A 23,036-nucleotide genomic window follows, 5' to 3' on the forward strand; every position below is an offset into this window, starting at 1 on the left:
TTGTTGATGAAAAGGTGATGTACTATCTTGATATACTTCTCAAATTTTCACAAAATCTCTATCGATGTTTTTTTGGTTTCAAAGATAAAAAAATTTGATTGAAGAAGGATCAACATATAAGGTTGAAAATATATTGGTTGAAGGAAGTGATAAGTACATCACCTTTTTTTTATTTTTATTATTGTTTTATTGTTGTTGATGTTATTATTATAATTTTCATTTTCATAATACTTATTGTTACAATTTATACGAATGATTTTTCAACATTATAATATAAAATATCACATAACATCCGTGCATCGCACGGGTGTGGGACTAGTAATAATATAATTTGAAATAAATAAATAAATAAAATCAAAACCTAAATTCCCATTAAAAAAAATTCTAAATTCCCAAAGCAGGATCCATCTATGTCACTTAGCATTCAAATCTCTATTCTATAATCTTCCATGTCAAATACTCTTTCAAGTCCAAGTAATTCATCATTGACCATTGTCTTTCAAATCTCTATTCTATACTCTCTCATTTTCCATATGATGATTGTGTTGTGTGTATTGTGCAGTAGCAGTGTTAGTGTTTAAGTTTTTTGGGTTTGGGTGTTGTTACTGATAATTCTATTTTGGATACAATTAAAAAAAAAAAAAAAAAATCAAATTCAGCTTCCCCTCTAAATCTCTATCCTCATCCCCATCAAACAACTCCTATAGCAAAACGCACCAGCCATTAGGGATGATCGTATCCCAACCAATCCAAAAGTAAAACTGCAAATCGAACCAATTCAAACTGAAACCGTAAAAACCCGCATTTAGTTTTAACCGCACAGATCATTTTTCTTCTAAACCGCACAGTTTGGTTTGGTTTGCGGTTTTCATTTTAGAAAACCAAACCAAACCGCAATACTTAACTTAGCTCTATCAACTATTAGCAACCAACCCTAATTGAGTCCATAAAACAGTAGGCTGTCAAACCATATCATTTTACGCGATCATAACTATATTGTTGGTATTAAAAATAAGTTATTATGTATATGCATATTGTATCATGTAAACAATAAAATAAATTAAAATTGCCTACGTTTATTTTGTAACAAGTTGGAAATATTGTCATATTTTATATATCGTGATAAATTGCACAAACCGAACCAACTCTAACCGCATTTGTTTGGTTTGCTTTGGTTTGGATGACTTTTTAAAAACCAACTAAACCAAACCGAACCACATGCATTTTTATCTCACGGTTAAGATGACTTTTATGCTCAAATCCGAACCAAACCGCACCGCGAACACCCCTACCGGCCATCACAAAACCCCAAAAGAAACAATGGAAGCTATTTTGTAAATTTTACTTTTTTGTGTGCATTGCAAGTGATTTAGGATTTGGGAATGATGAAGAACCGTAAACCTGGTTATAGTAGAAAATTAAACAAGTTTCTAATTTGAAGTTAATATATATCATTTTATAAAATGATAATTATTGAATTAAATAAATTAGGAATGAGATGGATATTAAATTTAACCACATAGACACAACCACATCATTAGTAATAAGGTCACCTCATCAAAATTGACTTTGAAATAGAGTGGTGGACCAAAACTTGAAAAAGATACTAAGAAGCACGGAATAAAAAAGTTAGTTTTTAAAATAGAGAGATCAAAACTTCATTTTTTTTTAAAAATAAGGGGATAAAAATGCATTTAACTTTTAAGTTTTTTTTTTTTTATGAAAACCTTTTTGTTTATTCAACTCAAATTTACTGTAATTTTTTAAAGCACATTATCTTTTTGTTATAATCATGATACTTGTTGAGAGAGCAAATGAATTTGGAGGAAGGGAGACGATGAATTGTTTTATTTATTTCACAAAAGGAAAATATGATTTATTATTATTATTATTATTATTATTATTATTATTATTATTATTATTTTGACAATTTAGATATTAAATGAATAAAATTGAGCCATTAGATAAAATAAAAATAAATGGATAGAATTTGGTGTCAATATAAACTTTGGCATATGGTGTCAACGGATCTTAACTCTTATAATATAATGCAAACATGATGTGAATATGTCAACAGAGAAATGAACTTTAACATTATATTACTAATAATTTGTTTTATACTTTTCATGCGTCAATATTAAAAATCTTTGAATTTTTTTTAATTATATTAAAATAATATTATATTTTATAATTGGTTGATTTATTTTTAGCAAAAATACGAGTAACGAATACGAATACTTAGGTACCCCGGAAGTATAAGCACGAATACAAAAATTATTACCCACACAAGTATGAAAATAGGTACAAGTATTTTTTCAAACTGCAGATATACTCCTTCTAGCCTTATTTATAAGCAAAAGTTAACATTTTTTTTTGTCTCAAATATAAACAAAAGTTAACAAAAATTACTTTATTTAATGTTATTCTTTCAAAAGTACCCTTATTAATTATTCTACTTTTGACATAGTTGTAAAGTTCCAATGCAAATTTAATGCATCGTAAAGTTATTTAGGAATCATAATAAAAATTTCACATAAAATCAAGACAAAAAAATGACTTCTTAATAACTGTGTAAATGTGTGTAAAAAAAAGTGTGTAAATGAATATGTATTTATTTAAAAAAGAGGCCGAAAACAATATGCATGAGTATTATAATGAGTTTAAAGACTACGCACTGTCTGTAAATTAATTTTATCTTGTCAACCAATAAGAATGAAACATTCTTTCACATCATATTAAGAAAGTGAGGTTTAGTTGGGTGATGTGGCGAAAAACGGGGTTGGTATTAGTTAACAGTGTAAAATTATTGAGAGCTTCTACGGTACATTAGATCAAATAATTAATAAATTGACGATTATTTTATGAATCAAAACATTATTTGTCGATTATTGTATTTCATAAATGTTAATTTCATAAGAAAAAACACGAGTTCAATGTTTTATAAGCATTATGCTAATTTTTTACATTTTTTCATAAAAAAATTTAATAATAACTATTATGAGTGATAAAAAATTCAAAAAAATATAAAATTTTATTTTTTTAGAATTTTGATAAAGTATTTAGTTATTATAATATTTTAAATAATAGAAAAATAATTTATTTCGAAAAAATATTCACCTAGTAATTTATTGATCTATTGTATCGACACATTGAAATTTGATAGATATAGCATATAATTTTCCAAAATTATTTTACATATTTTTTATTCTCTATTGACTATTATCCATATTTAAAATCAAAAGTCCTCACTACTCCCTCCCCCACACAAAAACTAATTACCGTTACATAAATTAAAAAAAAATAAAAAATTGCAAGAAAATGTGTGCGATTGTTCACTGAAAAACCCCAACAGCATCGTCTTCCTTCCCCGTCGTTTGTTTATTGCTCCGATGCAGAACGAAACTGAACGTTGCTGTAAACTTCAAGATCCTCTCGCAGGCCAATCTCTCTTTCCGTCTACACTTTCACTTCCATCCTTCGACGATTTTCACAACATCGACAACCATCTCAGATCCATCGTAACTCCTCTCTATCTCTCTCTCTCTCTCTCTCTCAGCTCCTTTTTCAATTTCATTCCTCACCTTCACTTACAGTTCACTTTTAGGGTTTCTAGTTACACAAGTTTCTACTTCATTTTGCTTTTATTATTATTAATTGATTATTAGGGTACTGGAAATTGGATTTCATTTTAGTTTGATTATTATTATTGTTAGGGTAATGGAAGTGGTTATTAGTTACAACAACAAATTCGAGTTGATTTTAGTTTTGCTATTAGTATTATTAGGGTGGGTAATGGGAATTTGTTAGTTATTGCAACAAATTGGAGTTCATTTTAGGTTTGCATTTAGTATTAGGGTAATGACAATAATTGTTAGTTATTATTACAAAAAATGGAGTTCATTTTAGTTTTTCAATTTAGTCCCCTATGGTTCAAAATTTGGTCCTTTATGTTGCACTAAGTTAGTTTTTAAGTCAAATTTCCGTTTAAATTGTACATGTGGCTAATAGAATTGCATATGTGGATAACTTAGTAGGGGGTGCCACATGAAAGTTTTAGACGGAATTAACTCAAAATTTGAAGAAAAGGATATACTTATCCTGACATCAGTAACATAAGAGACCGACTTGAAACTTTTTAAACGTAGAAGGACAACTTGAAACCTAAACTAAAAGTAAGGGACCAAACATGCAATTAAGCCTTAATTTTTTTGTTTTGTTTTTCCATTCCTTCCCTACATGCAATTAACACTAAAAGTGGGTACCTCTCATTTTCGGGTTTTGAACCTTGGTTTGCATTTTGTGGGAGTCTAGCCCCATTCAGCGATACCAAATCCTGATGGTGAAATGGTTGTTAGTTATTACAAGAAAAAATTGGACATCATTTTAGTTTTCAAGCATTAGTATTAAATAATGTAGTATTAATTAAAGTAGTAAACTATAATGTTAATAATTGTGATATGTGTGAGTTATGTTTGTACAGGCCTTGCGAAATCCTACTAAACTTGTAGAGCAGGCCAAGTCCATGTTAGAGGACAATTTATGTTTCCACACAGAAAATTCAACTTCAACACAAGATGTGGAGAATGAAGATGGTTTTCCTGCTGAAGAAGATGAAGAATTACCTCGAAAACGGAGACCAGGTTTAGGCCTCAATCGTGCACGTCCACGTTTCTCGCTTAAGCCCACCAAAAAGTAAAGCTTATTTAATGTTTATGATGATTTTTTACTAGTATGAATGATGATTGTTTTTATTTTTATTTTTTTAAGCTGTGTAAATGTTTCTCACGTGTTCAATAATTGACAGGCCCTCTGTTGAGGATTTGCTACCGATTCTTGACATGAAAAAGCTGAATGATCCTGAGGAATTCTTCGCGGCCCATGAGCAGGTGGCAAGTAAGTGATGGTTTATTTCTTTTCCTGATTGCACCATGTATTCATTTTTTGGGCTTGTTGTTAACTTCTGAATTTTGATTCGATAGATGCAAGAAGAGAAATAGAAAAGCAGATGGGTATTGTGTCATCTCAGTCAAATAAACCGCGGGAACGTCGACCAGGACTTCCTGGGTTTAATAGAAGGTACCAGTCACAAGTACTTATTCGACAATCAGTCTCCATTGTGTTTATGTTGTTTTTCATTCTCTTTTGGTTGTTTGATGTGTTATTGATGTTATATTGGTCAGGCCAGTTAGATACAAACATAGGGTTTCAACAGAAGCTTTGGACAATAATGATGATGTCCTATCCTCCCAAGAGGCATTTGGATCTGACATTGTTGATCCTGTTGGTGATTCCCAAGAGGCATTTGGATCTGACATTGTTGATCCTGTTGGTGATAACACTGACAAAGGCGAAGCTTCTCTTGCATCATTGTATTATGAAGTAAATGGTGAGTGAATTCTACTCTATTAAATATGGCCAGACTGGATTGTCCCTCTGTGGATCTTATTCTTGTACAATTGTTTTTTCTTTTGATATTAGTGCCTTGTTTTTGTCACTCTTATTTTTCATACTGCTAACGATTTTTTATTGTGGCAGGTTCATCAGCTACTGAAATCAATGACATTTTGCAAGGATTGCTTACTTGTGATTCTGAAGAACTAGAGGGGGATGGAGCAATAAATCTTTTGCAGGAGAAGTTACAGGTGAAACCCATTTTTATGGAGAAATTATCTGTTCCAGACTTCCCAGATATCCAACCGGTTGATCTGAAATCTTTGCGAGAGAATTTGCCGAAGCCAAGAAAGGCTTTATCCAACATAGATAATTTGTTGAAAGGAATGAATATTAAGACACCTCTTAGACAGGATGCAGGATACGCTGAGAAGCAGTTAGGTTCACCCACACCACCAAGAAGTCCATTGGCTTCGTTGTCATCATTGCAAAAGTACATTTCACGGTCAAATCCATCTTCAGATCCATTTCCATTTTCAGCTGATGAATTTGATCATATACCTACAAGAAATTATTCCTCAACTAACATGATAAACCAGGAAGACAATATTCTTAGTCCTAGTAAGCCGTCAGATGAGCTGAGTCCACCTATAATCAAAGATGTTATTGCTGCCGGTGAGATAAATACAATTCTGGAGACTACTGACAATTCAAAGGCAGACAATTCTAGGGAGTCATCAGTTAAAGTTAATGCATCCATAGTTGAAGATATTGTTGCAGTTAGCGAGAGAAGTTTGAGTGACGATCCTGACAGAAACTGCCCCAGTACTCCTCAAAAGTCCATGATTGATAATTCAATGGAACCTGGGTTTAATGCTGCTGGTGAGACAAATACAATTCTGGAGACTACTGAAAATTCCAAGGAAGACAATTCTAGGAAGTCATTAGATAAAGTCAATGCACCCATAAATGAAGATATTGTTGCAGTTAGCGAGAGAAGTTTGAGTGACGATCCTGACAGAAACTGCACCAGTACTCCTCAAAAGTCCATGATTGATAATTCAATGGAACCTGGGTTTAATGCTGCTGGAGAGACAAATACAATTCTGGAGACTACTGAAAATTCCAAGGAAGACAATTCTAGGAAGTCATTAGATAAAGTCAATGCACCCATAAATGAAGATATTGTTGCAGTTAGCGAGAGAAGTTTGAGTGACGATCCTGACAGAAACTGCACCAGTACTCATCAGAAGTCAATGGTTGATAATTCAAGGGAACCTGGGTTTAATGCTAATGTTGACTCGAATGAACTTCATGTTGATATGGATGTGGATATTGGAGACAGTGATATAGGACAAAGTATGGATGACATGGTAGGAAGTCAAAATGTTGAGCCAAATGAACCTCATCAATTTGAGGACAAAGTATGTTACCTCTGACCATTTTAGTTTAATAATCTTAAGTTGTTGATGGTTTAGCTCTGAAATCTGAATGAAATTTGTATTATGATAGATGCTGGCAGAAAATATGCAGGAATCGACATCTTCTGTACCAACAAATGATGCAAATTTCGACTCAGTGGTTCCACTAGGTATGTATATATGCACAACATTTTATAAGAAAAGACCTTACTCTAAGTTTATTTATCAAAAAGCTCAATGTTATCTTGTCCATGCGGTTGGCCTTTGGTGTTACCTTTGATGGCACTAACTCACTCGTGATATGCATTAGCTGATCAATCAAATCCAGTTGCGAATCAAGCCAATTCTATGGACAAAAGGTCTAGAAGATCAGATGATGGGCCAGAACAGTGTTTACAGGTTCCTAGTTTTTTTTTTTTTTCTCAAAAAAATCTCAATCTTTAAACTAGATTCTGTAGAATTGAAACTATAATCTATCTTTATGTTATATATCTTAAGAAAAGTCTTCATTCTAATGAGTAATGACATGTAACAGGAAAAGAGAGATGGTTCTGTGGCACCTGCTAATAGGCAAAAGAGAGTTAAATCATGTGCCCAAAAAGAGCCCAATGGTAAGAGACTTCGGCAGAGGAAGAGCCTTGCAGGTTTGTACTTCCCAATTTATCTCATTCATCAATTTTCTGGAATTCCGTTTGTTGTCAAGTAATAAATTCTTACTCTATCTTACTAGATGCTGGTACATCATGGGAGTCTGGTGTAAGGAGAAGCACCAGGTTCAGGACAAAGCCCTTGGAATATTGGAAAGGGGAAAGAATGGTGTATGGCCGTGTACATGAGAGTGAGTACAATCATAGTACTTTGTTATATTTAGAAATTTGGCCTAATCTTTTATTTGTTGATAGGGGATGTGTCATTACACTAGATCTTTAGCTAAACCATTATTACGTGTAAACAACTACTCTTTTATTTGTGCAGGTTTGTCTACTGTCATCGGGGTGAAGCGCATGTCCCCAGGAACTGATGGGAAACCGAAAATGAAGACGAAATCATTTGTATCTGATGAATACAAAGAACTTTTTGAGATAGCTTCTCAATATTGAAAATGAAAAAAGAGCTTTCAGTTTTCGTTTAACTTGAATTAAGTAACTTGACTAAATTTTCGGTAGTAATTAATGTAGTAAACTGAATTGTGATTATGTGGTTGTCTAGTTATCTCCAAGTTTGTAAAAGTCAAAACAGTTTCGCTAAAAGCGTTGTTGTGCATAAATGAAGACACACATATTGACTAGGAGTGAGCTTGCCATATATGGTTGGACTTTTTTGGCTGAGTTCTCTGATTGTACATGAATTTATCGTAAATTAATGAGGTTGATGATTCTCTTATATTTAATCTTACACAACTTTGTCTCCCTAAGTTAAATATTTTTTTTTATAAAAAAATTAAAAGAAAAGTCACACATATAGTATATAGTATTTATTAATGCATCATATCTACATCATTAGAGAAGATGGAACACCACATATATTTTCAACATAACAAACTGAATTCAGCTGGCGCCACCCATCATTGACCATTGAATTTGAGAAAAAAAATGGCATGTTCTTCTACTCAACTAACCTCCTAACAACACGTTATTTCCCTTTTCATCTACCACACTCAAACCACTGCCTCAAATTGCTGCTGGATTCATTAATTCATCATTCCAATATGTACTAGGATTATCATTAACATAGAATTTGGCAGACATTATCATAAGTATATGTTTTAGTGCATATTAAAACTAGTATAAATATATGTATGATTTGGTTCCACTAATAATATAATATTTGTACTCCAAGAAAAAATAAAAATCATTCCATTATCATGAATATGCTCCATAGTTGCTAGTAAAACATGCCATTCATGGAAGAAAAAGAGAAAAGTGTAGAACTATATTATATTGATGAAGGCAAAATAGTATAAATGATTACATCAAGCTTTTATATAGTGTTTGATTTTAAAACTGTTCTTAGAACCGGACAAATTGGGGTCAAGGAATTGGACTAAAACTGAAAGTCTTGTCCTTCACTAAACTACATGACAACTTTTTGTACGAATTACAAGTTGTCTAAAATATCAAAATAACTTTTTGGTATTTTAGTTGCAAATCAAACAGATCCTAGTAACAAACTCACTCCTACTTTATACATTACTATATCTCTAATAGCACAAATTCTACACTTTTAAACTGGCTTTTAACAAAGAGTTATGCCCAAGCACAAATTCTAAGAACTAGACCAATTGTCACATATCATCAACATCCAACCTAGTGTCACTTTTTGAATTCTTAAGAAGAGGATCAGCATCATAGTTGTGACCAACTTTCTTCTCTCTATAAGCTAATGGTTCTGCTAAGCTAAGCAATATCTGCACAACTTCTTTCATGGAAGGCCTACTGGAAGGCAATGTTGCAGTACACATGACACCAAGTTTGAAAACTGTGCACATTTCATCCAAGTAACTAGCTTCCATCACATCTTTGTCTAGCAATTCTTCTACATTGATTCCTAACAAAGTTTGACGCCATGCCCATTCCGAAAGAGACGAGTATTGATCTCCATAGTTAGCTTCTTTACCAGTTGTTAGTTCCAGTAGGACAACTCCAAAGCTAAACACGTCAATCTTTTCAGTGACTCTAGTTGTTTGAACATATTCTGCGATTCAAGTATGAAACAACCCTTTTAAGTATAAACTTATATGCCTATAGAAAATTAGATACATAATTTAGGCCAGTTTGGTTTCAAAAAATGTGTTTTATTTTCACTTTTTTTTACAAAAATGTCATCTTATTTTCACTTTGTTTCCTATTTATCAACTTAAGCAAAAACTAAGCAAGTATGAATATCAATCAGATCCAAATTAAGCAAAAAATATTGTTAAGTCATTCACCTGGAGCAATGTAGCCGAATGAGCCAATCACAGATGACATTGTGTTAAGTTCATCTGGCTTGACTAAAATCCTAGCAAGTCCAAAATCAGCAACTTTTGCATTGAATTGAGCATCCAAAAGTATGTTGCTTGTTTTAACATCTCTATGAATAATAGGTGGTGAGCAATCATGATGCATGTAGCTCAAACCTTGAGCAGCTCCATTAGCTATTTTCAACCTCTTTGGCCAATCAAGAACAACATGTGGCTGTACTAAACCCGAGAAAGTTGATGACGATGACTTACTCTTCGTGCGCAGCCACTTATCTAGACTATGTTTTTCAAGATACTCATAGACAAGAAGCATAGAATCGTCATTAGAGATACAACACAACAGTCTCACAATGTTGTTATGACGAATATTGCTCAATATTTTAACTTCAGCGCAAAACGAACTCCTGAGTTTGTCGTCTAACTTTTTGTTATTCCATATCTTTTTCACAGCAACATAGCCTAAACCATCGACATCAACTCGATATACCGTGCCATATCCACCACTTCCAATAATATTTTGTTCTGTCATTGATGAGACAATGCTTGTTTCATCGAAACTGAGCCTCTGAAAGGAAATAAGCTTCCATGAATTATCCAAATCATGCTTTCTTTTCTTGAAAGCTTTGATAATCAAGAAACTGGCCAGAAAAGCCAATAAAATTGCCACTACCACAAGGCCTATAATCAAGCCAATTGACCATGATGATCCTTTGTTTTCACTTTGAATACCAGAATTGCACAAAGTGATGTTTAGTATTGGTGTATCAGCACAAAGACCAGAATTAGCCAAAAAACTTGTAGCAAACACTGAATTTTGAAATTCACCTGGAATCCTTCCAGTCAAATGATTAGATGACAGATTGAGATTGGTGAGCCTAGGAAGTTGAGATGGAACTTTGCCTGAAAATTCATTTTCAGACAAATCAAGTTGACTTAGGACAGGTAATTTTCCAATTGCATCAGGAATTTGACCAGAAAGTTGGTTTTGGCTCAAATCAAGAGTTACTAAGGACTTCCATGATACTATATCTGATGGAAGTGGACCATTGAGCTGATTTTGATCAAGCAAAAGAGTTGTTAATTTTGGAAGAGATGTTAACTCTTGTGGAATACTTCCATTTAAGAAGTTGTTACTTGCATCAAAGACTACCACATTAGTCCATGAAGATACTCCAGATGGAATTCTACCAGAAAATTGATTGTTACTTATCGCGAACCATGAAATGTTCGAAGACAAATTTTCTGGAATCACACCATTGAATTTATTAGTATTTACCATGAAGTATGATAAATTGAATGATGTCCAAAGACCACTAGGAATAATACCAGAGAATTCATTTTTGTAAATTTTCAATTCCAACAAGCTACTACAATTTCCTAGTGATTTTGGTAACTCTCCACTAAGACTATTTTCATAAGCTGTCAGGTTAAGTAACTCGCCATAATAGCATAAATTCTCAGGTAACTTTCCAACAAGACTGTTAGATGAAACATGAAAGGTTTTGAGCTTTGAACTGCGACCGAGTTTAGGAGGAATTGTACCTGATAAATTGTTCGAAAACACACGAAAATCAGTAAGAGACGGAACAAGACCTAAACTTTCTGGTATGACACCTGATAAACTATTCATAGACAAACTCAACCATGTTAAGTTTTGAAGCTTTCCTAAATCTTCTGGTATTTTCCCTACAAGATTGTTGATTGCAAGATCAAGTTTAGTCAAATTCAATGATTCAACTAAACTAGGTATCTCTCCAGAGAGATTATTCCTGTTAAGAAAAAGTATACTCAAATTCTTCAACAAGAACAAACCACTAGGAATTTCACCAGTTAAACCATTATCTGACATATCCAATCTCACCAAAGAAACCATATCTCCAATTCTTTCAGGCATTTCACCAAACAAGTTACAGCTATAAACATTAAAAACCTTCAATTTTTCCAACTTGGTCAAACTCAATGGCAATTTCCATGAAGGAAACATAGTATTATAAGACAAATCCAAATACTCAAGATTCAACAATTCACCAATCTCATCAGAAACAGTATCATTCAATAAACAAAATTGAATTCTAAATTCTTTCAATTCCTTCAACTTTCCAATCCCATCAGGAACACCACCATGAAAATTTGTTGAACTAAGGTTAAGATATTGCAAACTAGGACTCAAATTTCCAATATCATTAGGAATTTTACCATCAAAATTGTTCAAAGAAAGGTCTAAAGAAACAAGCTTTGAACAATTATAAAAAAGTGTTGGAAAATCACCAGGGATAAAATTGGAACTGAAATCAACATGTGTTAGGTTTTTGAGTTCATTACAAATAAAGGGTGGTATTGTTTTTGTGATGTTCATATGTGAAAGAGTGATTCCAGTAACAAAATCATCATTTGTGCAAATGATTTCATTCCAAAAACAATGATTGGAATTTGATGTCCAATGGTTAAGGAAAGAAGGGTTTTGAAAGTATTGTTTAATATTTAATAGGACTTTATGTTCTTGATTATATTGATTAGAATGAGATTGAGAATTTGTATGGTTTAATAAGATGAACAATAAAGTCAGAACAAAGTGAAATGTATGATGTTTCATGTATGATGATGATGTTGTCATCTATGTGTGTTGGTTTTTTTTGGTTTGATAATGTGTGCATGTGAATGAGTTCATGTGTGTGCAAAGTTCAATGACAAGATAGGAAGATGATGAGAAATTGTTAGCTTGCTTTGAAACTTAGGATAATATATATATGTTACATATATTTCAGTATTTCTATTGAATAGGTCAAAGATAAACTTTATAGTATAGTGAAATGATTAGTTAGTCTTTAGTGTGTTACAAGAGTTTCTTATGTATAAGCAATTGTGCCGTTGACACAAATGACACAAGTGGTTAGATTTTATGTTCACACTAATACTCCGTCCGATCATTTTTATAAGAAACACTTAGGGCAAAAAATTTGGTCCTTTTTATAAGAAACTTTGACCAATTTTCAAATGTTTTAAATGTTCAATTTCACTTATGCCCTTATTTATTATAAGAGAAAATTTAAAAATAAGTAAATTAGTTGAATAAAGAGTAATTAAATAAGAGTATATATGGAATAAATTTAAATTTATAAGGGTATTAAATGAAAATAATTATGTTAAATGTGATTCCTTGGTCTATGTGATTTTTTCAAATTGTTCCTTATAAAAAGGACCGGAGGGAGTATAATTTAAGATGCTAGTCAAATTTTTTTTTTGTGGAGTCTAAAATTGAATAATTTGTATGTTTTTTTGACTAAGAATAATTTGTATGTTACTCGTAAATTACCAGGAAATTTGTAGGGAGCTTGCTAATTATTATTATTTTTTGTTTATGATTTTTACCACCAATATACCAATGTTAGTTCTGGCAATCGGTTTCAACCCCTTCTCGATCGCAATTATGGAGGATCGAACCGTAATCATCCCTACCAAGTTCAGCATCAATCAATACTAAACAAACTAACGATTAGTTTCTAAGAGTCTGTTTGTTTCATAGATTACAAATTTATTCTAAAGAATAAAACTTTCGGAATATTTTGTTTCAATGTTTGTTTTGATCCCTCCCCTTTCATAAATTATGTCTAGGAACTTCTTATTGTTGGGAATACAATTTACACACGACTTCCTCACATTTTATTCCCATTCCCATGTTAAAATGTGAGAATCTTACATTCCCATAGAAATAAGAGATAACTAGTAACCACCCATAAACTCCCCGCTCCTCATTATTTTTAACTCATTTATTTTTATTTTTAAAATTTTAATTGAATTTATTTTAAAAGTATTAAAAAGAAATTTATTTATTTACCAAACATGTTGGTTGAAATAATATTCATGGATCCAAAATTTTTACTAAGTGGGTCAAGATCATAACTTAAAAAAATACTTCCCCGTCTTTAAATATAAGCAAAAATGAGTCAAACAAATATGATGTATTTGGTTAAAAATTTAGATCAAATACATTTACTTTTGTTGACCAATTTTTGCTTATATAACTTGTTACTTATATCAATGTACTAATTATATATATATATGGGGAGAGATCAAATTACATCGGTGTAACATTTGAGTAATGTTACACCGCTCAATAACGCTTTAACGAATACAAATTTTACAAAATTCACTGCTGGATTGAAAGCTTATATCGTATAGATCATCCATATTAATTTTTACAAAAATCTAAAATCGTTTGGTATGTTATTGAGACCAATCATGATTAATGGTTTATGCGTTTTTATTGAATACCGTTTATCTTGATCGATCTCAATAACATATCAAACGATTTTAGATTTTTATAAATTCTAACATATATGATCTATATGATATAAACTTTCAATCAAACAGTGGATTTTGTAAAATTTGTATTCATTAAAGCGTTATTGAGCGGTGTAACATTACTCAAATGTTACACCGGTGTAATTTTATATATATATATATATATATATATATATATATATATTAGTAATTGGACAGATCTTCACTAAAATGATAATTAATATCTCTCTGTAACTCAAAATTTAGTGGAGTTTGATTATGTTGAAAGCTAACTCGATTGTGGTCATTTCGGTACCAGTTTGGTGAATTATGGATCCAAATGGAATTCTCTGCGAAGTTTTGAAGTTGTGACTCGAAAGCAGATTTTGTGCAGAATTTTGGGGGACATACCTTGACTAAAACGATAATTAATATCTCTTTGTAACTCCAAATTTAGCGAGGTTTGATTCTGTGGAAAGATAACTCGATTACGGTCATTTCGGTATACGTTTGGTGAATTATTGATCCAAATTGAGTTGTGTGCGAAAATAATGACAACTTTCTACAATTTTAAGACATTAAATACACAAACTTCATAAAAAATTTCCGTATTAAAATGTTTAACTAGTACCCGAAATTCACCGTTTTAGCATTTTCCATAAAATATTATTCCTTAATCTTCATATGCAGCAAGATGTAGCCATCCATATTAGATATCTGTCTATAATCTATAATAATAACTAGAAAGGTAAATAACAAACTGAGTTTGTATCTCTTGGTGGAGGACTTTTTTGGGTGGAGGATTGAGATAAAGAACCGTGAATTGTGCACAAAAAGCCAATCAAAATGATGAATTTGGTCAACTTTGACTATTGATTTTTAGACTAACGAAATAATATACTTATTTTGACGCACAATTTTGATTATAAATTAACAATAATATAAATAGTAAACACAATGTGTTTAATTATATTTAAAGAATGATCAATAAAAAAATAAAAATGTCACAATTTATTAGTCATTGTGTGTGTTAATCTTTCGGCCCTAAGGGATGGGAGTATAGTAAGAGGTGACATTTTGTAACCTACTGATTTTCAGATGCGCCTTACAAATTTATCAAAATATTTATATTCGTTATTTAAGTAGCGGACTCCTCACAAAACACCCTATCAGCACCCTACCTTTATAACGTTCGCTACTTAAGTAGCGGGCGACATTTTTCAAAATTTTCCATTTTTAAATAGCGGAAGGGTAAAACGGAAAAGTTGCAGGACGCGCGAATAACCGGTAGGGCGGTAAAAGTAATTCTCCTATAATAATTTGGAGTTTAACTTTAAGATAAGTAATATTTGGTAAAAAATTGTTCTCCTTAGACATTGTATTCAAGTTTTATGAATGATAAAGTTCATTAACCACTTGAGTTCAATATCTTGGTTAATTAATCATATTTTAAAATATTATTAACCACAATTTTTAAGTGTTCAAATATAGTACCCCACCCTGTTGGGAAAAACCGGCATAGAGAAAATAAAAGTACGCAATCAACAACACAAGAATATAACGTGGAAACTCCAAATCGGAGAAAAAACCACGGTCGTTGTCAAAGCCGACAACCAGAGAATAAACACTATGTGAAAATTGTTACAACACATAGACTTCACTCTCAATCACCCCATGCCCCAATACACCCACACTCTCCAAAGTAAATATTTGAACTACATCTCAAATACTCTTAAACAAGAGCATAAGAGAAAAGCAAAAAGACACAAATATAAACTTAAAGTGTTTACAAGTGTTACTGCTTGGTGTAATTATAAACAAAGAACTTAGAGCATCATTATCCAAGAACTCACTATCCATTCTTTAAATGGGTCCCACTTATTCTTTTATATTATTTTACATTTCCCAATTACATAAACAACTCAACTACATTTTCTAAATATCCATACAACCCACTAAAAACTCTAAAATGGGTCCCACATGACCCCATTATATCTCATATTTATATTTTACATTAATATTTGAATAATGTATCATTTAATCAAAATAATTCCAATAATATATAAAAATACATTAAAAAGAAGACGGGGATATATTTAAAATGAATCCAAGTAAATTAAAAATATATTAAAATATATTAAATAACACAATACATAACACTAATAATTTATAAGGAAATACAATAAAACAAATTCATAAACTTTAAAATAAATTACTAGCACAAAATACATGAAAAATATAGATTTAAAACAATTTTCAATTATGGTTATTTTCAGGCCCAAAACGTTCCCATATATGTTCTACCAAGTCTTGTTGAAGGTGACGATGAATTTGCTTATCACGAACATGAAATCTTCTACGTAAGAAATCTTGAAAATCAATATTAGAAGCATCAGGTACTGCAGTTGCGTCGCCTAAATGATCATAAGAATAATCAAAATTGCCACCATATGTAGCGCGTTCATCTTCAACAATCATGTTGTGCAATATAATGCACGTATCTATTATACGCTTTAGTGCATCCAAATGCCAAGATCGAGCCGGGCTGCGTATGATTGCAAATCGAGATTGAAGAACTCCAAATGCCCGTTCAATATCCTTTCTTGCACCTTCTTGGTGTTGGGCAAACAATTTTCTCTTATCCCCTTGTGGCATTGGGATGCTTTTCACAAATGTGGCCCATTCAGGATAAATGCCATCTGATAGATAATAACCCATGTTGTATTCAGTATGATTAACAGTAAAATTTACCTCAGGAGCTTGCCCTTGGAGAACATCATTGAAGACATGAGATTGGTTTAGTACATTGATGTCATTGTTTGAACCCGCTACTCCAAAAAATGCGTGCCAAATCCATAAATCTTGTGAAGCCACTGCTTCGAGCATAACAGTGGGTTTACCATGATCACCTCGAACATATTGTCCTTTCAAAGCAACAGGACAATTTTTCCATTCCCAATGCATACAGTCAATGCTCCCTAACATACCAGGAAAGTCGCGTGCCTCTCCCATCTGTAGAAGGCGTTCAACGTCTTCAGTAGTTGGCCTTCGCAGGTATTGTGCCCCAAATATGCTAATCACACCCCTTGTAAACTTATCAACACATTTTAGTGTTGTTGTTTCACCAATTCTTAAATAGTCATCCACACTATTGTCCTTTCAAAGCAACAGGACAATTTTTCCATTCCCAATGCATACAGTCAATGCTCCCTAACATACCAGGAAAGCCGCGTGCCTCTCCCATCTGTAGAAGGCGTTCAACGTCTTCAGTAGTTGGCCTTCGCAGGTATTGTGCCCCAAATATGCTAATCACACCCCTTGTAAACTTATCAACACATTTTAGTGTTGTTGTTTCACCAATTCTTAAATAGTCATCCACACTATTGTCCTTTCAAAGCAACAGGACAATTTTTCCATTCCCAATGCATACAGTCAATGCTCCCTAACATACCAGGAAAGCCGCGTGCCTCTCCCATCTGTAGAAGGCGTTCAACGTCTTCAGTAGTTGGCCTTCGCAGGTATTGTGCCCCAAATATGCTAATCACACCCCTTATAAACTTATCAACACATTTTAGTGTTGTTGTTTCACCAATTCTTAAATAGTCATCCACACTATCAGCAGATCCTCCATAAGCCAACATACAAATAACAGCAGTGCATTTTTGTAGCGGTGAAAGACTTGATCTACCTGTTGCGTCAACTGTCATCCGAAAATACTCATCATGTTGACCAAGAGCTTCAACAATACGAAGGAACACATGTTTATGCATTCGATACCTTCGACGGAACTGCTCATCTGTGTATACCGGAGTTTCCGAAAAGTAATCATTGAATAATCGATTATGTCCCTCTTCACGATTCCTCTCTATATTCCTTCTTTGACGCCTCGGCCTGCTAGAGCTTGCAACTCCTTCTTGCGCTTGAATTTCAAAGTAAAGTCTCACAAGTTCTTCATCGATGTCATCATTCATATAATCCATGAACATTTTTGCAATGTGGGAAGGATCGGAAGGATCCATGTGAAGAGAAATTTAATATTGAAGAGAAGTTTTGTATAGAAGAATTTTTTAAAAAAAAAAGTTTTTTTTTTGGAACCATATCATTCAAAAAAAAAAGTTAAAATTTAGGATAGATGTGAATGAAAAATTATGATAAAATTTGGTCTATTTATTCTAGAAAAATAAAATATGACCGTTGCAATTTAATGTAAAAAAGGAGTTGTTAAATGCATTTTCAATGCACATTACCGTTGTGAAAATTCAATGCATTTTTAATGATTAAAAAAAAGAAAAACTATGGCAAAAAGAAAGTAGAAGCGTTACTACTAGTATGAATGTGTCTGCAACAAGGAATGGAACTGAAGGCTAAATATCCAAAGCACTCTGACATGTGCCTCTTGGCAAATGTGTAGACACGACCGATAATGATGCTCTTAGGTCCATTATATAGCTTTGATTTCCTCCTTGCTTCACAATTCTAAGCGATGTGGGACTTTCAATAGCTATTTTTTAACCTCCTTCTTTTTCTTCATTAGCAATGTGAGACTTACATTGCAATCAATCCCAACAATCTCCACCTTGATTGTAATGGTCTTCAATCTTCATTGTCTACACCGACAATCATAATTCTCATTGTCTATACCGACAAATTAAATTATCATACTCCACCATAAAGAGTATACTCCACTTGGAACTAAACCATCCCAAGAATTTTATTCACTTGAAACTAAACCATCCCAAGATTTTGCTTCACTTGGAACCAAGCCATCCCAAGAATTTCATCTCGAAACCTCGCTGACAATTTATGGTGCAACTTCCATGTTGGCTTTCTCTGGAAGTTCATCAGCCATCGAGATAACCGCGTACCTTGCATCAATGCCAACCAATGCCCGCACGCTATCATCACACACCTTGCATCCATGTCAACCGATGCCCATGTGTCACTTGAACAACTTCAAACATCTGTGAAACCACCTCAGGCCATTGTTAGGCTCCAACAATTCCAGTTTAGTTACATCACCTAGTAAACCTTGTTTCACTAGTCCAACTAAACTCAAGTCACTAACAAGTACTCACCCGAAGATCCACAACTTAACCAAAACATGAGAATCACCACTAGTAACAGATGCATAACCAATAATAGTAGAACTATCTAACAAGTAATCTACCTACTATCTATGCATCAAAGTTCAAGAAAATACCTCGCACTGTGTTAAAAGAAACTCACCCATACCTTGAACCTTACAAGCTTTCCGTCACCAAGATGAACAACTCCACCTTCAACTAGCTCTAGGGATTCAAAAGTATTTCTTCTTCAAACACATGTGATATAGGAGCTTCCAAAGTCCATGACTCAACACTCCACCGATTCTCAACTTCCACTAGCACCTTCGCATCCTCATAATAAGTTGTTGTTTCAGACGTAACCCAAGTACTCTTAGCACCGCCTCTCCAGACTGATGTTGAGTATTATTACCACCGCCTCTCCAGGCTGACCTTGTGTAACCCTGATTGCATCAACACATCCTTGACTTGATTTTCTACAAGCCAAACATCAATTTTCTCTAGCCTAAACTTCACAGCGGAACTCCCTCTCCCTGAATCAAACCAAGAGCTCTGATACCAATTGTTGGGAAAGACCGGCATAGAGAAAATAAAAGAACACAATCAACAACACAAGAATATAACGTGGAAACTCCAAATCGGAGAAAAAACCACGGTCGTTGTCAAAACCGACAACCAGAGAATAAACACTATGTGAAAATTGTTACAACACATAGACTTCACTCTAAATCACCCCATGCCCCAATACACCCACACTCTCCAAAGTAAATATTTGAACTACATCTCAAATACTCTTAAACAAGAGCATAAGAGAAAAGCAAAAAGACACAAATATAAACTTAAAGTGTTTACAAGTGTTACTGCTTGGTGTAATTATAAACAAAGAACTTAGGTTCATTATATAGCTTTGATTTCCTCCTTGCTTCACAATTCTAAGCGATGTGGGACTTTCAATAGCTATTTTTTAACCTCCTTCTTTTTCTTCATTAGCAATGTGGGACTTACATTGCAATCAATCCCAACACACCCGTCCTAAAAATTTGATTCTTTTAATAAACCAAGGTACAATTAATAATATTTCACCATTTATCCCCTTACAAAAATAAAAGCAATCATTAAATAAATTTTTCTCTTTCTTAATAAAGTAGGGATAAAAATCACTTAACCTATCAATATTTATTATTTCTTAATCTATAAAACTCTAAAATGACCAAAAATTTGGAACAGATGGATTACATGATATTCATTAATCATAAAAAATGTTCAAATGCAAATGATATTCATTAACCACAATGTGTTCAAAGGAGCTACACCTGTAATCGCTCCGGTCACTATTATAAGTAAATTTGACTTTTTTGATATAATAGAAAAATGATGTATGTGATGTATTTGGTTTCACATTCATCATTTTTCCATTATAGCAAAAAAATCAAATTCACTTATAATAGTGACCGAAAAGAGTATTTAAAAAAATTCACATTTGTGATTAATCATTTTCATTAGATACTCATTCCTTACCAAATTATAAGTCACTTTACATTACCGATAAAATATTTAATGCTATTTTTCATGTTATACCCATAACTATTTATTACTCTCTTCTTTCAATTCTTTAATTTACTATAAATTACCCGTGCATGCACGGGTTAGTTTTTACTTATAAAAATATAAATATTAGATTAAAATGTATATTTTTTTAATAATAAAATTAAGTGTACATTTTTTTTTACTGAAAATTTACGTGTACATTTGGCAACCCTATTTTTAAAGGTGTATATAATATATATTTTTTTGTGTTAATTTCTAGTTCTTATGAGAAATAATTGTTTCACCAAAGAACTAAAAGTGTATATTAAATTCTATACGCCATGACCAAGGATCAAATTTTGGACCAAATCTATATATTATTTACCTTTAAAAATAGGTATTGCGTAAGTTGTACAGGGAAGATAGATGGAGATGGCTGCCAAATGCTTCAGGCCTTTTCAGTGTCAAATCTACCTATATTTTTCTGCAGTCCCGGTTGGATTCGAGTTATTTAGATTCAGATTTAGTTTATGATTTGCACAAACTGTGGAAGAATGATGTTCCGTCAAAAGTAGGAGTATTTGGCTGGCGCTTGCTTCTTGAGAAGCTTCCGACTCGCGCCGCTTTAGCATCTAAAGGTATTTTATCCAATCCACATGATTTACCTTGCGTCTTCTGTTTTCAAGAAGTGGAAGATTGCAACCATGTTTTCTTTAGTTGCTCTAAAATCTTCGAAGTCTGGAAGCAAGTCTTTTTGTGGTTGGGTTTTGATTACAACCAACAAGAGGGCGGATGTAAACATTTCTTGAGGTTTGGATCATTAGTGAAAACGAAGAAGGGAATGAAAGTTCGGCATTTGATTTAGTTGGTCACATCTTGGTGCATTTGGCGCATGCGGAATAATATATTGTTTAGAGGAGAGAAGGCGGACTACTCAACTTTGGTAGATTCTATTAAATTCATTTTGTGGCTTTGGTTTAGTGGTAGAGTAGGTCGCAACGCAGATTATTTGTACTATAACTGGTGTATTAATCCTCTCTATTGTCTTCAAAGTATATGAGAAGTTATCTATATTTGATTTTGTAAGGGTTTGAGTACCCCTTGTACTCCTTATTAATACAAATCTTTGCTTATCAAAAAAAAAAATTTGGACCAAATCTTGAAATTTTATTTCTCTACGTTCAAAATTAAAGTTTTGAAATTTTAAAACTTATAAATAATTTATATTAAACATTCATTAATATACTTGTATAATTTTCATCCACGTAGTCTTATGAATATACCTTAATTGGTAAATTTTGACATTATTAGGGTGACCACACTAGATTCTTCATTTCTCTACATTGAGTCTAACCACTAATATAACCTAGAGGACCTTCATTCGTGTATAAAAATTCGGATGTTCCACCCATCATAAATATATCTAATAGAAATTTTGATATATTTTTTTTTAATTAGACAATATAATATATAATGCTTCATTCAAGTATTCTATTATTTATTTAAAACTTTATTCGATTTAATGTAAGATTCAAATTCAAAATTTATATTAAACATTCATTCATATACTTGTAAAATTTTCATCTCCGTGGTCCTATGAATATAGCTCAGTTGGTAAATTTTGGCATTATTAAGGGGACCGAACTTCAAACCCTATAGTCTACATTTCTCTACATTGAGTTGAGCCACTAATATAACCTAGAGAATCTTCATCCCGTGTATAAAAATTTGGATGCTCCACCAATCATAAATATATCAAAAATAATGATATATTATTAATAGAATTTTTTTTGTAATTAATTAGAGGCCACTTCTAACATGAAAGAGTGAGACAAGTGGTGCACGGTGCACCACTTGTCAATATCTCGATAACGAAAATAAATTTTATAAAATTCACCGTTGGATTGAAACTTTATATCATATAGATCATTCATATAAATTTTTAGAAAAATTAAACATCATTTGATGTGTTATTGAGACCGACCAAAATTAACGGTATTAAGTAAAAATTCATAAACCGTTAATCTTGACGAGTCTCAATAACATATCAAATGATGTTCAATTTTTCTAAAAATTTATATGAATGATCTATATTGACAAGTGGTGCACCATGCACCACTTGTCTCACTCTTTCATTTTAGCCGAAGCCTTAATTAGATATAACATATAATGCTTTCATTCAATTATTCTTATATTTAAAATTTTATTCAATTTAATGTAAGATTGAAATTCGGAATTTATATTAAACATTCATTCATATACTTGTAAAATTTTCATCCTCGTGATCCTATGAATATAGCTCAGTTGGTAAACTTATAGGGAGGTTGTAGAGTTTATAAAATTACAATATTTTTTGTTAGAATGCTTGTGAGACTTTTATTTAACCTCCAA

At 32.5% G+C, this 23,036-nt stretch overlaps 3 protein-coding genes across 3 annotated transcripts; 1 reads left to right on the forward strand and 2 right to left on the reverse strand.

The window, feature by feature from the left end:
• Nucleotides 1-3,225: 3,225 nt before the first annotated feature.
• Nucleotides 3,226-8,195, forward strand: LOC123906910 (centromere protein C-like). Its single transcript, XM_045956928.1, has 11 exons — nt 3,226-3,518; nt 4,481-4,692; nt 4,805-4,893; nt 4,980-5,076; nt 5,181-5,386; nt 5,536-6,815; nt 6,904-6,982; nt 7,123-7,211; nt 7,348-7,456; nt 7,543-7,650; nt 7,788-8,195. The coding sequence occupies exons 1-11, from the start codon at nt 3,390-3,392 to the stop codon at nt 7,910-7,912; spliced, it is 2,523 nt and encodes an 840-aa protein (XP_045812884.1). The 5' UTR covers nt 3,226-3,389; the 3' UTR covers nt 7,913-8,195.
• Nucleotides 8,196-8,735: 540 nt separating this feature from the next.
• Nucleotides 8,736-12,594, reverse strand: LOC123906909 (receptor-like protein kinase HSL1). The gene is made up of 2 exons (XM_045956927.1): nt 9,742-12,594; nt 8,736-9,506 (listed from the first exon to the last, which is right to left on the reverse strand). The coding sequence occupies exons 1-2, from the start codon at nt 12,386-12,388 to the stop codon at nt 9,097-9,099; spliced, it is 3,057 nt and encodes a 1,018-aa protein (XP_045812883.1). The 5' UTR covers nt 12,389-12,594; the 3' UTR covers nt 8,736-9,096.
• A 3,717-nt stretch (nt 12,595-16,311) lies between these two features.
• Nucleotides 16,312-18,074, reverse strand: LOC123905093. Its single transcript, XM_045954732.1, has 3 exons — nt 17,507-18,074; nt 17,275-17,360; nt 16,312-17,211 (listed from the first exon to the last, which is right to left on the reverse strand). The coding sequence occupies exons 1-3, from the start codon at nt 18,072-18,074 to the stop codon at nt 16,312-16,314; spliced, it is 1,554 nt and encodes a 517-aa protein (XP_045810688.1).
• Between the last annotated feature and the right edge of the window lie 4,962 nt (nt 18,075-23,036).

This window comes from Trifolium pratense, linkage group LG2 (genome assembly GCF_020283565.1).
Source record: "Trifolium pratense cultivar HEN17-A07 linkage group LG2, ARS_RC_1.1, whole genome shotgun sequence".
Classification (NCBI taxonomy): Eukaryota; Viridiplantae; Streptophyta; class Magnoliopsida; order Fabales; family Fabaceae; genus Trifolium; species Trifolium pratense.